Genomic DNA, 20,661 nt, shown 5'->3' with positions numbered 1-20,661 from the left:
ACGGAGGCGGTACTCAAGGACTCACTTGTTAAAGCTGCTGACTGTGAATCACCTTATACACAGCATCATCAGCTGATGTTCACCCCCTAAATAAAAAAAAAAAATAAATGACAGGAGAAAGACACAACAGGTAATCGTGGTTCTCTTTTATTGAAAAATATAGGTTATCTCGAGTACAGAAAGAAATAAAGCATATCACAAAAAACTCATTCACACAAAACAAACCTCTGAAATGTCTTCACTGAAATGTGTAGTGTGTAAGTGATGCACATCCAGCTTTGCAGACTCATTTTCTCCTCTTCCAACGGGATTTTTCACTTCAGAACATTTATTTTGATGACTTTAACCCGCGACTCTGAATCTAAAACTATGTTCAAACCCATTACCTGCACAAACGAAATAACATCTCCGTCAGGCTCCCTCTCCCAAGCGAGTCGCAGCGCTGAAATTATTTTTGGCTCAAAAATGATAATTTGGCACATCTGTCAGTTTCAGTTAAGGCAGTGAAATCAATCAGCACAAGTAAGCCTCAGCCTCATGGCTTTAATGACGCAAGAGGCAGAGCTGGGCTGCAATGACTGTGCAACTAGCAAAGAAAAAATAAGAAAAAAAAAGTCAAGATTTTCCTAACGCCTTTTGCACCTGCTACTGCCTATGTCCTGTTTTCTTGGTCAGTCTTTAAGCAGAAATTAGGCAAATCTTTTTTTCTGACAATAAAAACAAAGCACACCCATTCCAGACACACATAAACCGTCAACAAAAAGAAATACTAGTAGTGTTTGGTTTACTTGCGAGTGCTGAAACACTCGCCGGTCAACCTTGAAACCCTACTTGCATGTAGTGGTGGAACCGATGCATAAATAACAGTTCAGTTTAGAGATGAAAATCAAGTTTGGTTGCACCTCTGCAGTTGCTCGGATGTATCAGAACAAGGAAGGATGTGGTTGCCATACTCATCTGAAGTTTCAGTTATACTACGGATGAGAAGAAGGAACAAGTCTGTTCATGCCAATAGCTTCAGAAAGAAACATGTTAAAACAAGGATGCAGGAAAGAAAAGCTTGCTGGACAGTCATAATACTGTTTTTGATTAATTTTTTGAATCAAAACTCAACTTTTATATGAGTAACAGGAGAGTTTCAGGCTTTGTGGTCTAGGCATAGAGTGGGAGAAGGCTGCCTTTGAGCGGCATCACAGAGACCCTGAGTTACAGACGCGACAATAAAGGAACAAAGTCTCACAGATCTGCAGCTCTGCTATAATATTTGCTGATGAAAGAGGCCTGATGCCCGCTCTCACTCTGCAGCCACAAACACAGCTCGCTTTATTGTGACAGGACACCCACCACTGATCCTGTTGTGACAGAAGCCTTCTGTTCGGCTCAGGCCGCATGATGTCCCCTCGCTGCTCTTTCTCTCAGCACGTCCAACCAAAGGAGAAACCCACAAGCGTCAAATCAGAGAGCTGGGTTTCAGATGAGAAAAGTGGTCTTCCTAGCAAAGATCCTCTATAATCCCAACTCCCTTTGCCCATCTGCTAGCATTCTGTTCAGTCACCTTAGTGTTCAAAAGGAGAGACGGGTTGACAGGCAAACACGGCTGAGGGGTAAGGCCAAGGGAGAAGCTCGATTTGCCTGAAGGAGAGTCATGCTTGCTTTGTCCTGTGCAAACACCTTTTTATTTCCACAGTATTGGTGTTAGTTTGCCATTAAGATAAAAAAAAAAATCTACAACTTTAGTTCTGTGTTTGTGGCTCAGGACTCTCATACACGGATTTCATCCTCTTCATCTTCCAAGAAAGAGGAGAAATTGCTTTCCTCTTCGGGCGGAGCACTGAAAGTGGCGCTATCTGTATCTCCTGTATAATTGTGGCTGTTGGGTTTGTCATCCATTGCGGCAGAACCAGAACTTGACATGGAGCAGCTGTCTAGGTGCTGCAAGTGTTTGGGACGTATCTCAGGGGTGTACGGCCCCTCGTCCTCTGGCCTAAAATCAAGAGAGACGGCTGAGAGGAGAGAGGCTTCATGCCGCACCTCACCATCCTCCTCCTCCATCTCTTCCTCCCCGTCTACATGTTCCCTTTCCTTTAAAACGTCCTCTTTGTCCCCGTTGGCACTGACGGGTGGTGAAGCCCGGCCCTCGCTGCTCTTTCCCTCCTCATAGCCAAGATCATCATCTTCTTTCTCCATCACACCCAGGATATCATTCAGCATTGAGGGGCCCAGGTCAACATGGAAGGACATCACTGACTCTGCGTGCTTCATTCCACCTCCGTACGGTATGGGATATTCTGGTAGCTCAGTCAGTTCCCCGAAGCTTTTTTCCTGCAGCTCGAGGAAATGTGCTGCAGCAGCGGCCCCACTTTCTCCTTGCAGTTCATGCTGCTTAAATGGACTTGAAGACAAACTCTTAGCCCCCATGCTGTCGCTTCTATCCTCATTGTTGAGGAAAGGCAGAGACATGGCGTTTTTAACAAACGTGGGCGAGCCTCCGGGGACCATCAGGCTGCCATCCCCATGTTGGTCCACTCTGTTGACTGACTGGGAACGCTTGCTGCTTCTGAAGGTGCGCGACAGAAGTCCAGGCCGAGGTGACCGAGGGAAGGATGAGGTCTCAGGGGAGGGTTCTCCAGAGCGGCTGCTGAGAAAAGAAGTGTCCCCGAAGGCATCACCACTGCGGCCGACGTGCATGGTGTGGCGAAAATCGCCTAGAGGGGCGCTGATCATCTCTCGTGTCAGATCCATGCGTGAGCGGCGCTTCGTCTGGGAGGAAGATGCTACTAGCTGCTTAAGGATCGGCATGATGGCAGACCAAGTGTTTGGGTTTTGCTCAATGACACTTTAAGGCACCAGAATGTCAGACAGGATAGCAGAATCCTCAACTCCACTCAGACCCAGAACCTGGAAAAAGAAAGCATAAATGAATCAAACCAAATCAACAAGGACAAGAAAAAAGAAGTAACTTCGAAATCCATCCATAACCTTTAATCTATTTTGTCATTTAAGTGCTAAAACACATTTTCCAAGAATTTAAAATGTTCCACTAATTTCTGTAGCTACCAATTAAAAAGCTTTAAATTGATAAGCAGTGGGTTTCAGCGTATTTGAAGCGACTTCTAAATGTACTCAAAAGATGGGAGAAAACCACAGGAGTGGAATTGAAGCAGCAAAAGGCAGAGCAGAAAACAAACCACAGACCAACGTGAACTTGAGACGACTGAATGGACCTTTTTGGGTGACTTTGAATGCACATCAGATCAACAGGCCAAAACCTCTTCATCTAATGATGAAAAGTTAGACAGATGCCCACAAACACTCATGGTCGTGAGTATTGGTTCAACTTTGGGCTTTCAAAAATGTCCCCAATATTTTCCCAAATGTATTGACATAGTTGTTTTTAACCCCTAAAATTATTGTGTAGGATTTTCTCGATTTTGAATTTGCAGGACTTCCTCTTATCAAAATTATACAGCAGACTGCTTCAAAAGGTTCTACTTCTCACAGTTTTGAGTGGCAGCTTGGAGCAAACAAAAACAAAAAAAAGGTGCAACTACATTATTAAAAACCCCCAACAGAGAAAAACTCCCCACAGGCCGTCAGCCAGACACCCCTGCTTCCTCCTCTTCAGGTGGTGCTGAAGGACAAGGAGCGGGGCGTCTCATTAGCTCTCCATCCCGACATAAAACACACATGAAAAGAAGCGCTGTCACGGTGGTCTGAAAGATGAAATGCAGTTTCTACAGACTCATCAAAAACACATGCAGCTCTCACTCCAGGGTGGAAACTCTTTACGGCGCACAGGCCACAGGAAATGCTTACCTTGCCGTCTTAACGGAGCCCTTCTCCGTCTTGCGCATTCCCTCCGCCTATGTTTACTCACTCTGACAGAGGAAGAGGCTAAAAACAGTCAGCAGCTTTGCACCGAGTTTCTCGCAGGCGAGCTTTTAGAAGATATTCAAGTCAGAAGTTGTTTTTGGCAAAGCTGTCGCTGGGAGATTTCAGCCGTTTATTGTGGCAGGCTTTGTAGAGCTCTGACCTTGTTCTTTTCTCTGCCAGATCAACCTCTACTCCTCTTCCGGTTAATAAGCACACCTGCTTCAGTTACTATAGTAACGGCCTCTTGCAAGCGAACAACATCATTTCCTGTCAGTGGCTGCACAATGCGTCAGGACTCATTACGATCTTTCATTCATTCAATTTTGGACGTCTAATTTCTTTTTCTCTGCCAGAAATTGTTCATTATACCTCTGAGGTTGCAAAAAAGATGCACATAAAAGAAGCCTGTGAAAGGTTTTTAACTGAGATCTCGCTGGATATTAAAGTTTTTTCCATGAACTCCCAAAGGCCCCATGAAAGCAAACAAACATGGTCTATTTTTTTTTCCTTTTTGCCCAAAACGTTTATTATTGAAGCAGCCTTCTCTGAAGCGGTATATGGAAATATTGGTGGGAAAATATTCACACCCAGGAAGGGAAAAAGAAAACAAATTTTGGATTAGTTTCTCTTGGGTGGCAGAAGCAGTGAAAACAGTAACAGATCAAAAAGAGTGAGGACGCTGAAAGCTTGCATTTATTTTGCCCTCAGACCGGGATCAAGCTAAAAAAAAAAAAAAAAAGGCATCTAATGAAGCTTTTCAGTTCACTTATTAAGACAGAACAACGGGGGTGGCCATCTTTAAAGCAAGCATGGTTGTAGAAAACAAAAATACAAGAGGACAGTAGTGAGCGTGGGAACCATTAAGTCCCATCACTAAAGGAAGGGTGGGGGGGCTTTCTAAACACACGCATGCTCAGACCTTCGCTTGGTCAGAGCGAGGGGCAGAGAGGGGAGGAGTGAGGCCACATCTGCAACCCTTCAGTTTTGGCAGCGGTGTCGGTCAGAGGCAAACGCAGGGCTTGAGCTCTCTGAAAGATAAGCGCAGATTACAAGGTTGACTGACCTGGCTTTGATCGGCGTGCGTCTCCACCGTGGAGGAAAGGCACCAGTGGCAGACGTGCACGCTCGTGCCGAGTTGTAAACAACAGAAAACTATGAAGGATTTCCAACTGCTGCAAGCGCTCTCTACCTCCTGAAATTGCATTTCATTCAATTTCCCAAGAAATGTAATATTTGCTCTGTTTGTGCTTCACATATTAAATATATTTGCTTCTTCAACCTTCTTTTGAAGACTACGTCTTGCCTTTAGTGCCTATACGACACTTAAGAGGAAAACAATTGCACATCCTCGGAAAAGAGCAGAGAAAAACTGTTTCCAAGCTAATTTAAATGGATTGATTCTTCCTGACTGCAGAAGTAAAAGTAGATCAAAAGCAAACAAAGTGATGCTGCAGTGATTTGTTAACATCACAGGCAGAACAAACAGTGGGCGCAGGCTTAAGTCTTAAATGCTCCTGTAGTTAACATGAATCCACTAAGTTTTATAGCTCATCTAATACTTCATCACAAGACTAAGATTTTTATGCATGACCACAACTCCAGATCAGAGAGACACTGTCTGCCTGGAAAACCTCTCATCTTTGCACTCCTCGTCAATACTCTCTAAGCAGGCCACTCAATACAATTCCTCGAGGGATCCCTCATCCCTAAGACAGGAATTATGTCTCATCTTCTTTGAGTTTAATTCATCTCATTTGAAGTCTACGGTCTGGAAGCCGTTTCTACAGAGGAGGCTCCGGATCTTTACGCATCATTCGAAGCCACTGACCTGGATGGAGACACCACATGACCCATCCAGAACTGGGAGGTTACACTTGAATGTATCGGGAAGAACTGGAAGGAAAAACTTCCCACCTCTTTTTTGAATTTGACCGATAATCAAGCTGTTTGCAAACATCCCGTTTCTGAGTCAAAGCTCATTTACTTACTTTTTTTCCATTGGGGAGAATTATACTGTGTCTCTGCAATAGGTTTGCACACATATTTTGTACACATGCTCCAGTAATTAAGAAGACAAATGGTTTCTGGTTGATGGTATCTAACGCGCAACTGCATTGGCGAGCCCAAATGTCTCATTTAGGAAGGAGCAGCCACGGGAAAAACAACGGAAATGACATTATCTCTCAATCACACAAAAAGGGAGCAACAGACATCAAGCAGATGACATCCTCTGGAGAGAAATACAGCATGCCACTCTAATGAGAACTCTGAAAGAAAGTCCTCTTGCTTACAAGAAAAAGGAGCTTAGTTGATGTTTAAATTGTCCTTTTGGGGATGTTAGAGAAGAATTAAAGTCTAGCTGATCTATATTTACATGTTCCACTCATAATGATCCACAATATATAACTGAAAACCTTTCAAAATATCCTAAGAAGAGATGGGATGTTAGATCAAATCAGGTAGGCTGGACTTGTATGTAATTTCATCCAAACTTTCCACTTTATATTGTGCTCTTCTTGATGCGTTTGTGCAGAAAACGTAAGCATGAAAAAAGCCCCTTGTTCTTCTTGTGTATTAAAAAGAGAAATTATTGTTATTCTGAACCGATTCCAGCTTGTTCTGGAAGGAGATCTGCATCTGCCCCCTAACAGGAAAGGTGGTCGTGAAAATAAAAAGCAGCAGTTTTTAACTAAACTGCCAGAATATCCTGTTCATTTTCCCCAATAGTTGGAGGAATGTCCCTTTACTGATTTTGCTTTGTGTTTTTGGGTGTAGAGCCCAGACATGGTGCTGTTCATCACTGAACTGAAGTGCAGAGACTGTCCTGAAGGTCTCTGGACTCTGTCAGCAAATTAGACCTCTTGAGAAAAACTATGCAGGCACAGAAACAAGATTCCATAGAAAACATTAGAACTCAGCAAGTCAAATGTACCAAAAAACAAACAAAATACTTTTATAGGACACTTTAATATAAAAAAGAATGAGCAGAAAAAACACTCATAAAAAATAAAAATTAAGTTTAAACGCCTATAAAATTTATCAATGATATTATTAAACTACTAGGAAATAATTACAAACTTTAGAGCGAAGGAATTGAATTTAGGATAGTCTTTTTTTGTACTGTTTTGGAGAAAAAGTTGTAGGAAGATAACAATAATGCAATTTTTAAAGTAGAAGGGAATAACAGCAAAAATCACTTCTAAATTTTATATTTTTCAACATTTGCAATATTCTGGAGTTCAGAGTTGTGAATTTTTCTAAGTTAGAAGAAGATTCCAGAGCATTAGCCAAATAAAAGAAAAAGTATATACAGCACTTTAGCTGCAAAAACTTTCAGGATCATTGTGACTCTCTGAAAAAAGGTTTTGAAAGTTTCTTTTTAATCCCAGAAAGAGAACAGACAGATGGGCTGCAGGAAGAAAATGGCAGACGGTTGTAAGCTTTCAGGAGAGTCTACATAAAAAGGATCCATGGAAGAAAACAGACACTGTCCTGCTGACCTCCAACACCTGAGAGGAATGACACGTCCAGATGTCTGCGTCTCTGTCTGTCAGCCGGCAGCTTTCACTGCAGACACAAACGGGGTACGACAGTTCTGAATTCCCATTCATCACGTCCAAGAATGCGACACATTCTCCACGTTCAATCAGACAGATAAACATCACTTTTATGGCTCTGCTATGCTTTTGTGCTCTCGACGATAAATTGCATTCCGACATTATTGCCGACTCTAATAACTACAAAACATTCTGCCTCCATGGTTCAACCAACATTAACTGGGAAATGAGCAAGCCATTAAAAACCAATGGGTTTAAGATTAGTAGAATTTATCAGATTCAGCAAAAAAATAAACCCTGGAAGTACCACCTAACTCTTCCAGTCTTGCAACTTCAGCCTCCACCAGGGGTCAAATAACCACTGTCTGTTCTGAGGTGTTAGAAACAGCGTGCAGTAGATGTACACTGCAAGGATATGACTAAAATGAACAGGATTAACACTAATGCTTATGGCTGACGGCACATAATCCCAGACACACCAGTTTTAGCTGAGAAACATTTTGGCAAGTACACAGGACGGGCAGAGGTGGAAAAATATGATGCTACAAACCCTCTCCATCTCTCCGGAAATCTTCTCAGCCTGCCCTTCCTGACCGTTTCCAATGTAAACAAGGGCCCACTCCACCAAACTGTAATACAGAAGGCCTGTCCAAACAAACACTGGCCCTGTCTCCATCAACACACAATTTTAATAATGTAGAAGGATGGGAGCCAGTGCTGACACTGTGCTTAACAGCCACTCTTCATGTAGCATCAGCACATGGAGGGCCTCACCTTCAGGTAATTGTTAGAGGAGATGAACACATCCGGATCTTCTCTACAGGAGGGCAGCTGACTCACAGCAGATGATGACAGCTCTGAGCTCAGACCCAGGTGTCTGCAGCGCCTCCAAAGCACCGCCGATGAGAAGCAACGGCTCATTTTGAAAGACTCTAGAGGAAAAACCCCATGCTCCTCAATGGGAGGAATGTAGGGCAATTATGGGACTCTGGACTCTCAAGATTTCAGAGTGTCATAATTACAAGGCAAGAAAGTGTAAAGCAAAATAGGCAGCTCCAGATAACATAACTTTTTTTTAATGAATACAAACATATGAAAAGTAGATAAGAGAAAGGGTATATAAAGCCTCTAGCCTGAAAGAGGAGAATGTAATTTTATTTGGTTAAGCAGCTGGATTCCTGAAAAGATAATTATCAGGGAGGTCATCTAATCAGACTCACAGCTGAGCCTCTGATGCCAGAGAAGCTTCTTTAGCGGCAAAAAATCCCAGGACAAACAACTGAAGGTTATATGACACATGTCATGCAATTACCAGCTGGAAGGTTTAGACTTTTCTAGCATCTTCAGAGGAAAATGTCTAATTATCCTAAGGTTGATAAGTCTCTGTACGAATGTATAACTGCTGATTGTATTGTGCATTATTCTTGCTTTGATTCCTTGAAAAAAAAAAAAAGAAAAGCTCAACAGTTAGCATCCGAAAGGAGCTATCCAGGGTAGCAAACTCCAGTCTAGACTGGAAAGTCCTGATGTAGAAATGATTTCCAACTCCTTGAGGCTGGTTTGAAACAAAGTACCTGGAGCCAATGCAGTTCCCCATGTGACTGCAAGGTGGCGCGATACAAAGTTAAGCCTGCGCTAGTCCTCTTGTTGTTCATCTTTCGGCGCATCACTTCAGGGTGTCACCACAGTGAATCAGCTTTCACTGATCTGCACATTTGGCTTGGAAGAGATTTTTACATTAGATGCCTTCATGACACAACCCAGTATTTTACCTGGGCTTGGGACCAGCACAGGGAGAACCAGACCCAGGTCCCCTTGTGGCTAGTTAGGCAACTGTGTAAAGGGTCTTGACAAAGGATGAAGTTGATTACCGCCGCTGCACCCAGCCAACTGAGCCATCGACTCGCTATGTGCTCGTCATTTTCTTAACAGAAATAAACATCTATACTTTGGCTAAAATCCATTTTCTCCCCCACATTTGTTGGTAGATTAAAATCTAAGATAATTATGATGCTTGAATTTTTTTAACTTTATAATTTTACCAAAATTTTAGATCAAAACTGTGCTAAAACTGGGAAGTGACCCATTTTCTAACAGGTCACTAAGCTCTAAAAACTGTCGGTCACTTCTACCAAATAATATAAATAAAAAATAGAAGCACACATCTTGAAATGTTGACGTCTCTGGAAAAAAAAAAGAGGTTTGATGATGTGCTTGGTCAAAAATGATGACCACAAAGATTAAAGACCACCTTTAAATGGGCCAAATACTAACTAGTGGGTCACATGACCATCTTTTATCCATCTATAGTATAAACCAATTAAAATGCAAGAAATACATATAACAGAAAAACAGAACAGCAGGAGATAATAGGCATCTGGTCTGCTTTATAAACACTCAAAGGTCACAAAGCACCAAAACTAATGAGACCAAAGAAAGGAAGCCAAAGGTCACAATAGACCACAAAAGCATAAAAATCCTAAAATGCACCAAGAAAGATTTTTTTAAAGAAGGGCTTCGACAAAAAGATCTGTTGATTTTAGTCATACAAAAGTAAAATACCCAAAATGTGACTTAAAGTTTTATATTTTATCTTTATGTAATAATTCCAGAGTTAAACTATACGAACGCATTAAAGACTGACGTGGAACCAAAATTCTACATTACATTCTGAAGGGGGGAAAAAAAGTTTATATTGGCATTTCCTGGAATGTGAAGGGGCTGGGCAGGACACACAGATTGCCTCAAATGAGCACAAACTCTGGACAATAGTTCAACAATGTTGCACGACCACACACTCTGTGACCACAACGTTTTACTCCACCGCTGTCTCCAAACGATAGCGGAAATGCATTCACATTTTCCATTTTTTTTAAATAGATGAGTTGATTCATCAGCTACTATTTGCATGTGACCAAAAAAGTTAAGAGACAGGCGCAAAGTCCAGCACCACAAAGAGGAAAGGAAACTTGCAGATTTGCATACCATGTGTGCAAATATAAAACCACAGAGCTGAACCAGAGAGGGGCTGGTTAATATTTTGTCACCTCTTTTCATCTAAAAGGAATTTCAGGGGTACTTATGTGGGAAAGAGTAAACATGTTAAGCCAAGGACACATTCATCTGAGAGATGACGTTTGCTTGTTTGCTGTGTCATCAACCTAATTCCCCCCAATCTAACCAGGCACCATAGTCTGTTAGCTCACAAAACTAAGGTTAAGGTGGGTCACATGTCACATTAACATCTAAATATGACTCAAATATAAAGATCAAGGAGTCCTAAATCTTTTTTTTTATAAAGAGTTATCAATAAAAACCATGGAAACTAAGCTTTAGGGCTTGAAGCTCAAACTCAAAGTCCACTGTCTCTGGGATAAAAGGGGTGATGAACTGGACAAACAGCACATGCAGATAAATGGTTTCCTATTTTTCTACCAACTCTAGCTTCTTTTTTTTTTTTTGAAGTTTTAAAAGTCTTTTTGTTGAACACGCAGATAAGCAAGTGACCCTACAGGGATGTTAGGCCTCATTCTTATCAGTTACAGCTCAGAAATCCCCCCACTTAACCTACAAATGTGTTCATTTATTCAAAATAAACCAAAATATATTAGGAACAAAACGCCTTTTTTAAACAGAGAGGTTGTTGATAAACAACATTAGCTGAAGCTAAATGGAAGTTGAACCAAACCAACAGTCTGGGTGGGTCAGTGGCAGGAGAACAATACCAGCTGACCAGCAGCGGCCGCGCGCACGGAACTGAAGCGCCGCGCGTAGCTGGATGAGGCCAGAATACGTGCAGGAACAAAAGCAACCGTGTTCATCATGGAGCTGAATTAAAAGAACGAACATTAAAACACGCATACTCACCGAGCATCCCATCCATAAAGGGCTGCACCCACTTGCAGGCCCCCAGCAGGTCTGTGGCGGGGTGCGTTCATGGAACCAAGGACGGCGTGATGCGCGCGGGTTTGCGCTTTAGGAGCGATGTCAGATCAGGATTTCTGTAGTTTATTCTGTTTGAAGAAATACTGCAAAGGATGTCAGGGCATCCTCACACGCGGAGCGTCTGCTGCAAGGCGACAGAACCCACTACAATGATTCCTGCCGTAGAGACGCTGGACACGCCCTCTTTGCGTGGCTCCTTAAAGACGCAGGCTGCCAGCGTGGGGCCGCTCTCAGCAGCGAGAGAGGGGCGGAAACCCACGTTTCTCCAGCGAACAGCCGGCCTCATTTACTTTAATTCACAAAAGCAAGAAGAAAAATTAATGATAAGAGTTCTACTTTTTCCATCCTTTTAAACCGAGTGAAGGATATTAAAGGAGATGATTTCAAATCTCAGAGTATTCTGCTCTAAATTTGGGAGAGTCTTGGGAAATCTCAAAAACAAAAAAACCCTCATAAATGTCTAAACTGAATTACCATATATTCACAAAACTGAAGCAAATCACACTGTGGATTACAGTAAAATGCATCATATATTTGTTCAGGTAAATGTTCTCCCACCATTTCTGCTTGTCTGCATTTAACTGTTCCCAGAAGAAAACTAAACAAATGATTCATTTCAGACTTGAAAAAATTAAATTTGAATGACTGGGAGGCTAAAAACAACACGAATATGGCATTGACTGTATGCCTATATAAAATGCATATCACAATAACTATAATTTTATTTAGGTTTTCACATTTTGTCGACTTCAACCAATAATTTGATGCTGCTGCAGAGACAGACTTCAAAATAGATTTTTGATATAACAAAGTCCTCCTCTATTTATTAAAATAAAAAAAAAACATATAGCTTTTTCTTAATTGGTTAATTTTACTGTTAGGGAGCTGTCCTCACATTCCTCACTGTCTGACAACCATGAATAGCTTTCCTGACGCCTGCATTTGTTTGATCTTGTGTATTTCAGGTTGAACATTTCCATAAAGACAGCTCATTTTAACCCCTCTGAGATGGAAATGAACAGGAAGCAGCTGAGACCCCCTCTACTTCTCACCCTAACTTCAGGAAGAAGAAAGTTTTACAGGGAAAATCATCATTCTTTCGTTTGTCACAGACAAGCTTTTTTTTTTTTTTGTCATGCAACTCCTTTCAATCCACATGGTTCCTCAACCCCTCTGCTTTTCCATGAACTGCTTGACAAGGAACTCACAAGTCATTTCCTCCCTCTGGCGTTGTTCCCGGATTCTCCGTTCCACCAGCTGATGGGAGAATATTTCTCTTCATGATGAGAATTTGACTGCAGTGGCCTTTTGTTCAGGCTCTAGATACTTTCAAAATCTTCTTTTTGACATTCCCGTACCCTAAATGCACAACCCTTTTCTCAAGGAGCTGACATACAGTCCAAAGTAATATTGAATGTTCTTGGAGGATCATGATCTGTCTTCCCATACAATTGTTATTAAAATTGTAAGAAGCAGGAAATTGCAGATCCTGGCCCCACTCTGTTATGCAATCTGAACATATGAACTTTATGGTAAAAATAACAATATTAGACAACATTGTTTGTGGGAATGTAAAGTACAAAAAATACTGAAGGAACAACTTTTTCTGGTAATATAAAAATCACACAGATTCCAAACTTGAAACCTCTTCGATAAGCTTGTTTTTTAAAGTAATTTAATTTGCTTTATAGTTGCCTAACTTTTCTGAAACTTCACAAATGTTTTAATTAGCTGCCAATTATTTCACATACTTGTTAGTTTTTCTGTTTGATGTTCTCAAAGCTTTCTTTTTACAGAAAATCATGTTTTTCCCTCTTCATTACTGGGCAGCATTGGACAAAAGAGCACATTTGTTTATCTTCTCTGTCTTCACTATGCTTCTGCGGTTAGATAATTTATCAGCATAATACCATGAAGTTATATATTCAGGCAAACATATTTCTGCAATAAAATGTTTTAAAAGTGCCATTTTTAGATTTCTGTATGTCTCATGCATCACTGTTGTGCCCTAATTTTAGAGTCACCAGTCAAGACGAGTTAGCTGCACTGCAAATGTTCTCTGATGTGTTCTAAAGAAAAAAAAGAAGAGGAAAAAAACAGACAGTCAGAATGAGGACATGTTAAATCAATCCCATGAGAAGAAGATGCTGAACTGAGATGTAAAAGTGTTACAGATTTGTTGATGTGAAGCTGCCTCTATTTCTCTGTGTTTGCATGTGAATTAGCTGAAGATCTTCATGTTTCCCAAAAACTGCAACAAAAAACTGAGGCTTACAGAGAAAACAAACTGTAACTGACAGTGAAAAAATATCATACAATTATTACAATTCCCATAAAGCAAATGTTATACTTAGTTGTAAAAATTCAGCTTGTAGAGTTTGTGGGTTGTAGCAATGTAGCACAGATACTTTACAAAAAGAAGAGAACCTTTAAATCACTGAAATAAATCTTGTTAGTGAGAAGTCCCAGTGTTTGCTTCAATCTAAACATCATGATCATTTTGGGAATTCACCAACTTCTTCATTCATTCTTCGTCTTTCAACATTCATTAGTGCCTAAATAAAGACATTCCATTTGCAGGATTGCACCCTTTTTCCTTGAGCCGTCTGCCTTCATCTTAACACAATCAGCATGGTTCCTCTTTGCTTTGACTAAAATCAATGTTTTCTGGCCTGAGATAAGGAGATTATCTCTGCACCTGCCCAACACTCAACTGATTTTCAGCATGCATGCGTCAGATCAGGCTTTTTTTAAATTCCAAAAGCTAGGAAAACCAGGTCATCCCTGCAGTCTGGGATCAAGTGTCAGAAATGCATATTGCTCGACCAAGCAAAAAAGGTCTACGGAGGATTGTTCTGTCAAACCATAGCCTGCCTGATATGGGTTTTATTTTTTATAAGACCTTTGTTCATTCAAATTTTGCGATGCTCTTATAATTCTTTCAGACTTCAGATTATGGATTTTCTAAAAATTTTTACCACTAATTCCCTCAAATATTTTTCTGAAATGTTCTAATGAGAAACAAAGACTTATTGGAAATTAATAATATATTTTTGGGGAGCTGCTGTGAAAAGGTCCAAACTGTTTCCTTTATTGTAAAGTGTATACATGTTTACATTTATTATATACTTTGACGTTTTTTTGTCTATTATCTTGTAGGTCCTCTCCAGCATTGGTCTCATTCAGCTTCTGTAAATAAACATGATGCTCACTCTTGTTGTAAAAACATGAAATACTGCATGATTGATTTTCCCTTCAAGCACAAACAACACTTTCAAAATGAAATAAATAATTGTTGCAAATCAACACGCCGAACACAGACACATATGACAATCCTTGGTGATGAGTTAACACAGAGAACTTATTCCACTGTTTGTTAAAAGTAGATAAACTTAGACATAGAAAAAAAAAAACTAAAAATAGTACAGCTTTTCTTTTGGTTTTTGTTGCTAAAATCATCTTTTAAAAGTTCACAAGTCCTGTGCAATGACCTAACAAAGCTTTCTTTGTATGCCTTGAACATCAATTCCCAACATTTTTGTGGTTTTAAGGTGAGCACACAGCATTTCATCAAAGAAAAATTGTGCATTTGGTCCATCATTTGAATGAAATTAAAGCAAAGACATGCTGCTAATGAAATTTGCATATTTACTGACATGAGCACAAGCACAAAAATCAACATTCTCAGAATACTATAAAGGTGGTTTAATGTGATTCATAACATCTTCACTAGTGATCTCTGGAAAATGTTGAGCTTGAAGCTGACTGATATAAATATCTGGTAAACAATATGAGACAGGTACATATAGTAAACACATACTGCAGCTCCAACAATGAGTAGGCAGAGTGGGAAAGTTGAAAGCAGCCCAGAACGCTGGCGCCTCTTTAAATCAGAGTCCGTTCCTGACTTTCAGTTCGTCGTTTGATCTAAAGTGTTTTTTTTTCTTTTTTCATAAAGCTCTTATGATGAACAAAAGAGTTTTCTTTTTTTTTAAACTTTTCGTTCGTCCTTGTTTACATGGTTGATCCTTCCAAAAATTGTTCGCAGCATCACCACAAGAAACTTTTTTTTTCCAAATGATTGTCTTTCCATAAAATAGTACATAGATTGATCAACCATATGCGCTAAACACAGTCATACATGTACACTCTTCACAGAGGAGAAAGCGCTATTTATGATGCCAGCAAATGCTAAATATTCAGCCATAACTCTGTCGGTAAGACAGAAACAAAAAATAATAATTTATAAAAAAAAAAAAGAAGAGCAAATACAAATCATCCAACAACAGAACTAAAGACTTGCTCTCACGGTCCAGCTGTTATTGGAAAGAGAGATGTGTGTCAAACAAAGGAGGAGAAGCCCGCGGTAGGTGCCTGAGCGGCACAGCCCAGGCTGCTGGGGGGCCGATAGAGGCTGCTGTGCTGGCTGGGGGGGTCAGAGGACAGCAGGGAGGGGGTAGGAGTCCGGCTTCCTTTAGGCCTGAACAGAGTGCCCTGGCCTTGGCCTTGGGGCTGTGGAGATGGGGCGCTCTGTGGGAGGAGAGGGGGCAGAGGGGGTACGGGTGGTGGGTGCTGTCTGGACTCCTGCTCCACCAGGGGCTCGGGCTGGGAGTAGCCATATGCAGGCGGTCGAGAGACGCCCTTCTGCTGCCTCCGCCAGGAGTTGTAATAGGTGGGGTCACTGATGTAGTGGTTGACAAAGGAGTGGGTCTTCTGCCGACTTTGATCCATCTCATATTCGCTGTCGCTGCCCTGTGAGCCAGAAAACATTCTTAAATCTCTTAGGTTATGACAACAGCAACCTTTTTTTTTCTAAATGACACTTAAAGTTTAAGAAAAACGACACGTTGATGGTACTCAATCAAGGCTAGATCTACTACAATAGCACAGCTTGAAATCACAACTATAAATCTATCAAAAAAACCAACAAAATATTCACATTTATTCAAAATCTGTCATAGGCTATCAGAGCTCACCCATAGCTACGTGGAGCACAGACAGAAGTGTACACAAGAGTGTCCTAGAATTGGACAGAAACCACATTAACATATGTAGCTGATTTTCTGTGTTATTTTATATTATGCTTCTTTCTAATACATTTTTGAAAAAAAACAACCATTAAAAAAAAACAGCAATTCTTAAGAAAAGATAAATTATACAGCTGGCACAATTGCATGCCTGACAGCCGATCAGTCATCTGCTGCTGCATTGACACCCAACCACTCAGCAGATGCTAAGGCCCCATTTGTCTGGCCAAGCGGTAGGTAAACAGTGGTAGGCCAGGCAGAAGAAAAGAACAGCAGCAGGTTTTTGTCTCTAGGGACAGTTCTGTGAGTTCAAACAGCTGTGAATGATCCTTTGACTGTGCACGTACATTGTTCAGGTAGATGCTCTACAAATGCGAAAAGACAGATGTGTAGCATCTGCAACAATTGACTGTGCTGCCTTTTCCAACTACCTGTTTCCACTATCACTATGAAACCTCCTCCATCTTAATGTTCCACTTTTTGGAATCTGTGACAAATCATTTACTATCGGAGTAAAACTTTATTAGTTTGGAGAATAATTAAGCACAGTGTCGCGTGGATAGAGGCCTTGATAGAAAAAGATCCAACACATCAGCTGTGGTCTTTACTACATTCAATTTTGAGATGATCCACCTGAGGTAGATAGTCGGCTAAAGCATCACTAATTAATTACTAAGGAGTTTGCCTCATAATTATGCAGCTATTTAATTTTTACTTTATTTAAAACAGTGGTGATGACAAAAACAGGAAGCTACACAAAGGTCGTGTAGTGTTAGTGACACCAGAAAGAAAAAAAGCCAGGAAACTTTTCTCTTCCTCAGAAAAAGCCCAGACTTTGCCCTGGAGGACTATCTCTTTAGTTCAGTTCAATGGCTGAACTTTACTTTTTTAATAAAGGTTCATTTCTTATTCCAGACAGGGGATTGGGGAAAGACTGCGAGCGAGAATCTCTGCTTACCTGAGAGTCAGATATCTCTGAGGGTTTTTCAGTCAGACTGCTGCTTTCTGCAGGGATCAGGTCGTTATACTTGGTGCTGACATCTTCATCTGAGTAATGCAAACTTCCGGGGCTGGGTCTCGGAGGAGACCTGAACAACAGAGACAGGAAGAGCCAAAGGGAGTTTGAAAAGTGGAGTTAAAGTCTGAGACAACTGACAGCGGAGGGGTATTGCATTTCTAAAAAGATCTTATGAATTCTGGGTTTGTGAAAGACCTTTGTTGGGTAGAATAATTGAAAAAACAACATTAGGTGGAAAGTAAATGTAACAGATTTTATGTAAGTAAACAATGTGGTCTGTGATAATTCAAAAAAGGATTGTCCTTCTAGCTATCAACATACAGTATATCAGAGACATTACAATAAATATTTAGTCATACTACCATAATACTATACTTATTTCTTTTAAAAGATCAAAGTACACACAAACAGTATACACGGAGTGTAAAATAAAGCCATCATTTATGAAATAATGTTGCAGAACAAATCAGTTGCAGATACAAATTCTTGCAGAAAAGGCAAGTTATTAAGCTCCTTGAGCAGTTTTATGAGCAAGAAGACCTTTAAATTCTTCTGACAGGAGTCATTAAATACACGAAGTGAACCAGAGAGAAACATCTGTGCATGCAATTATTTTATCTTCTTCTGAGATAATGGCTACTGCTATAAAAGCTCATCGGAGGGCTTACTCGCTGCACACCAATTGGGCCATGCTAGAGTCCAACTTGCCCTGAAAGATGTCTCCTTTGGTAACTAGCTCTGGTGCTGTTCCTTGGGCACTGGTTCCTAGCCCACCCTGCATAGGCATGCCATTGCACCGGCGTCCATAACTCGAGAAAAGGGTTAACAGAGAACTGTGAAAGATCTTGTAGCTGGTAAAATGAGTAAACACTGAACTATGAGATTACAGTATTGGCGTAGGTATTATTTGTGCCTAGGCACTTATGGTAAAAATAGTTTTTGAGTGGAGCCTGGGCCAGCACGCAATCAATCCCCTGTGGTGCTGTCGGCACGCCCAAGTGGTGTGCTGTGAAATGTGTTTGATGGTCAGGTTGCCAAACCAGCACCTCTACCTTAAGACCACAAAATAACATCAATGGGCCGAGTCTAAGACTGGGTTAATAAAGCGTTAAGAGGTAAATTTTGCCCTTTAGCTTTAAAAAAAAAATAAAAAAAGGAATTCATGGCCTGAAAATAAATGTTTAAAAGATGTGAAGTGGAAAGGAATGTGCACAGGTAGAGAAACATAAAATCCTGGGATGTCAAGTGTAATATTATTGAGACATAAAGCAGACAATCTTGTCAATTTCTGGAAAAAAAAAAGAAACGTGCATGTACCATAAACTACATGGAGGTGCTAAACCACTGGGAAAGCCAAGAATTAACTCAGAAGACACAACATGACAACGGCCATGAAAGAGCTGGCACAACAAGCACACATCTCCTTTAGGTTGCAGAGGATGAAAAAAAACAATACATTTAAACAAGGATGAGTCAAAAGGGATGCCATGTGAGTGTCTGGGATGAAGGATGATGCTTCTCGAGCTTTGAATTTTTTAAGAGCAGTTTATTTTCCCCATTGCCTTATCAGTCTAATTGATCCGTCATTCCTTCATCCTTTCAAACATCCCAGAGAGAGCCTTCCCACTCATCCTACTTCATTAGCAAATGTTGTGGAACAAGACCTGACTTCTTCAAAGAAAGGGACCTACTTACAGCCCTTTGATACCCATCTTGGCCTTCTTGGTTAATGAGGATAACAGCTCAACTGGCCCTTTAATGGACCTCCAAGCTTATGTTGCTTTGTGCATGTTTTTTAACAAAATAAATCAAAAGCTATTTTTTTGTTTTGTGAGAAAGCAACACGACCATCTTACCTAAGATTTATTATGTTTCTCAAGCTGGAATCCTTGGTATCTCGTGTTTATCTAAAAAGCCAGAGTGACAGCACTCTGTTGTGGTAGCTCTCACAGCTTTGCAATCGAGGCTGAAGGCATGAGAGAAAAATAGCCTGCTTTGGCCTATAAGCACTCTTTGTCTAAAGCAGAGATGGACGGACAAAGAGCAAAAGCAGACACACTTGAATGTTAATCAGCTGGTATTGTGTTGTTCCCCAACACTGAATATAAATGAGATGAGAGGCTCAAATCAGCAGCCGGAATCCTCAAGCCTCAATTTGCCCTCTCCAGACTGACAAACCACAATACAACATCATCAATTCTTGTCAGTATCACAAATAAAATGCTTTATGCAAAGAGGAAGCAAACAAATGAAATTCATAGTGTGTTTGAGGGACAGATGGGAGGAAATGAATACAAAGCAGCAGGTATTGCAGTGAAGGGAACTCACCGTGTATAGATGCCGTTTTTACGGCAGAAGGAGTTTTTAACAGAAAGCCGTCTGTTGTTGAGCTCCAAGGCTGGGAAGCGACCTTCATCCAGACGCACCATCTCCCCATGGGTCAAAGGCAGTGCCGTGCAGTTGGAGCTGTTACCTGACCACGGGTATGAGGATGACACTGTTTGAGTTATGAGAATTAATGATTGACTTGGAATCAAAAAAGTCTGAAACAACAAACTTTTTTTTTTTGGGGGGGGGGGGGGGGGGGGGGGGGCAAAAGGAGGGAGAGGATTGTCATAGAAACATTCAAAGTTGGTTACATTGGCGAAGCCAATCATAATGTTTCTTTTTTGACCCCACCACTGTAATACAACAGATCAGAGATGGTTTTAAACAGTCATATTTCTGTAACAAAGTCCTTTTTACAATGACTAGACATTAGCTAAAGTTAAGCAATGCAAGTGTGTGTTTGACACCAGGCTAAAGCTAAGCTGAGCAAATGTATATGTGAAGTCAAGCTGAAGTTAAATCCCACTGATGTGTTTGCTCACTTTAAGGTTCTGGATGATTTAAAAAGATGATTTTAAGGTTCTCTTTTGTTGTTGACCATGGGCAATTAACAACAACCCTAACAAGCTGCCTTCTGTAAGAGGATGTAGGAAAGGGGTGTTGTGGTGTCAGACTGTAAATTGGTCCTTTGACACCATGTTACTGGAGCCCTGTGCTGTAGTTATATAATTACAGAGTCTAAGTAATGACCCTGGTTAAACTGCTGCCAAGCAATTTACTCTGCCATCGATTCTTTCTGCAGTTCAACAATATTATTTGTTTGACTTACCCAAACCTTTCTTTTCATTTTTTAGTAGTTCAGCCTGACAGAGAGGGGAAGTCTTTGCCATCCCATTAAATTTAACAGACTTCA

The 20,661-nt window shown here is 40.8% G+C and overlaps 2 protein-coding genes across 13 annotated transcripts in view; both read right to left on the bottom strand.

The window, feature by feature from the left end:
- Positions 1 to 131: 131 nt before the first annotated feature.
- cdc42ep4a (CDC42 effector protein (Rho GTPase binding) 4a) lies at positions 132 to 11,642 on the bottom strand. 2 transcript variants are annotated; one of them, XM_004071398.5, is made up of 2 exons: positions 11,298 to 11,642; positions 132 to 2,898 (listed from the first exon to the last, which is right to left on the bottom strand). In XM_004071398.5, exon 2 carries the CDS (start codon positions 2,797 to 2,799, stop codon positions 1,762 to 1,764), a length of 1,038 nt encoding a protein of 345 aa, XP_004071446.1. In that variant the 5' UTR covers positions 2,800 to 2,898; positions 11,298 to 11,642; the 3' UTR covers positions 132 to 1,761. The 2 variants fall into 2 exon arrangements, with proteins under 2 accessions (XP_004071446.1, XP_011476427.1); XM_011478125.4 differs by lacking the exon at positions 11,298 to 11,642 and adding an exon at positions 3,817 to 4,009.
- A 2,800-nt stretch (positions 11,643 to 14,442) lies between these two features.
- The window catches only part of sdk2a (sidekick cell adhesion molecule 2a), a 79,835-nt gene continuing 73,616 nt past the window's right edge, over positions 14,443 to 20,661 (bottom strand). For 4 of the 11 annotated variants that reach the window (XM_011478128.4, XM_078950935.1, XM_078950934.1 and 1 more), the window contains exons 43-45: positions 19,749 to 19,917; positions 17,361 to 17,490; positions 15,010 to 16,127 (exon numbers count right to left, since the gene is read on the bottom strand). In XM_011478128.4, coding sequence (XP_011476430.1) covers positions 15,717 to 16,127; positions 17,361 to 17,490; positions 19,749 to 19,917 — 710 coding nt within the window. In that variant the 3' untranslated portion in view covers positions 15,010 to 15,716. Of the gene's footprint in view, positions 16,128 to 17,360; positions 17,491 to 19,748; positions 19,918 to 20,661 lie in introns of all 11 variants that reach the window. The other 7 variants (XM_011478132.4, XM_078950938.1, XM_078950941.1 and 4 more) reach the window with 3 other exon arrangements.

The sequence above is a fragment of the Oryzias latipes genome, chromosome 8, assembly GCF_053564925.1.
Source record: "Oryzias latipes strain Hd-rR chromosome 8, Olatipes_Hd-rR_3.1".
Taxonomy (NCBI): domain Eukaryota; kingdom Metazoa; phylum Chordata; class Actinopteri; order Beloniformes; family Adrianichthyidae; genus Oryzias; species Oryzias latipes.
The sequence above is the reverse complement of the archived record's forward strand: the minus strand, read 5'-3'. Positions and strand labels throughout refer to the sequence as shown.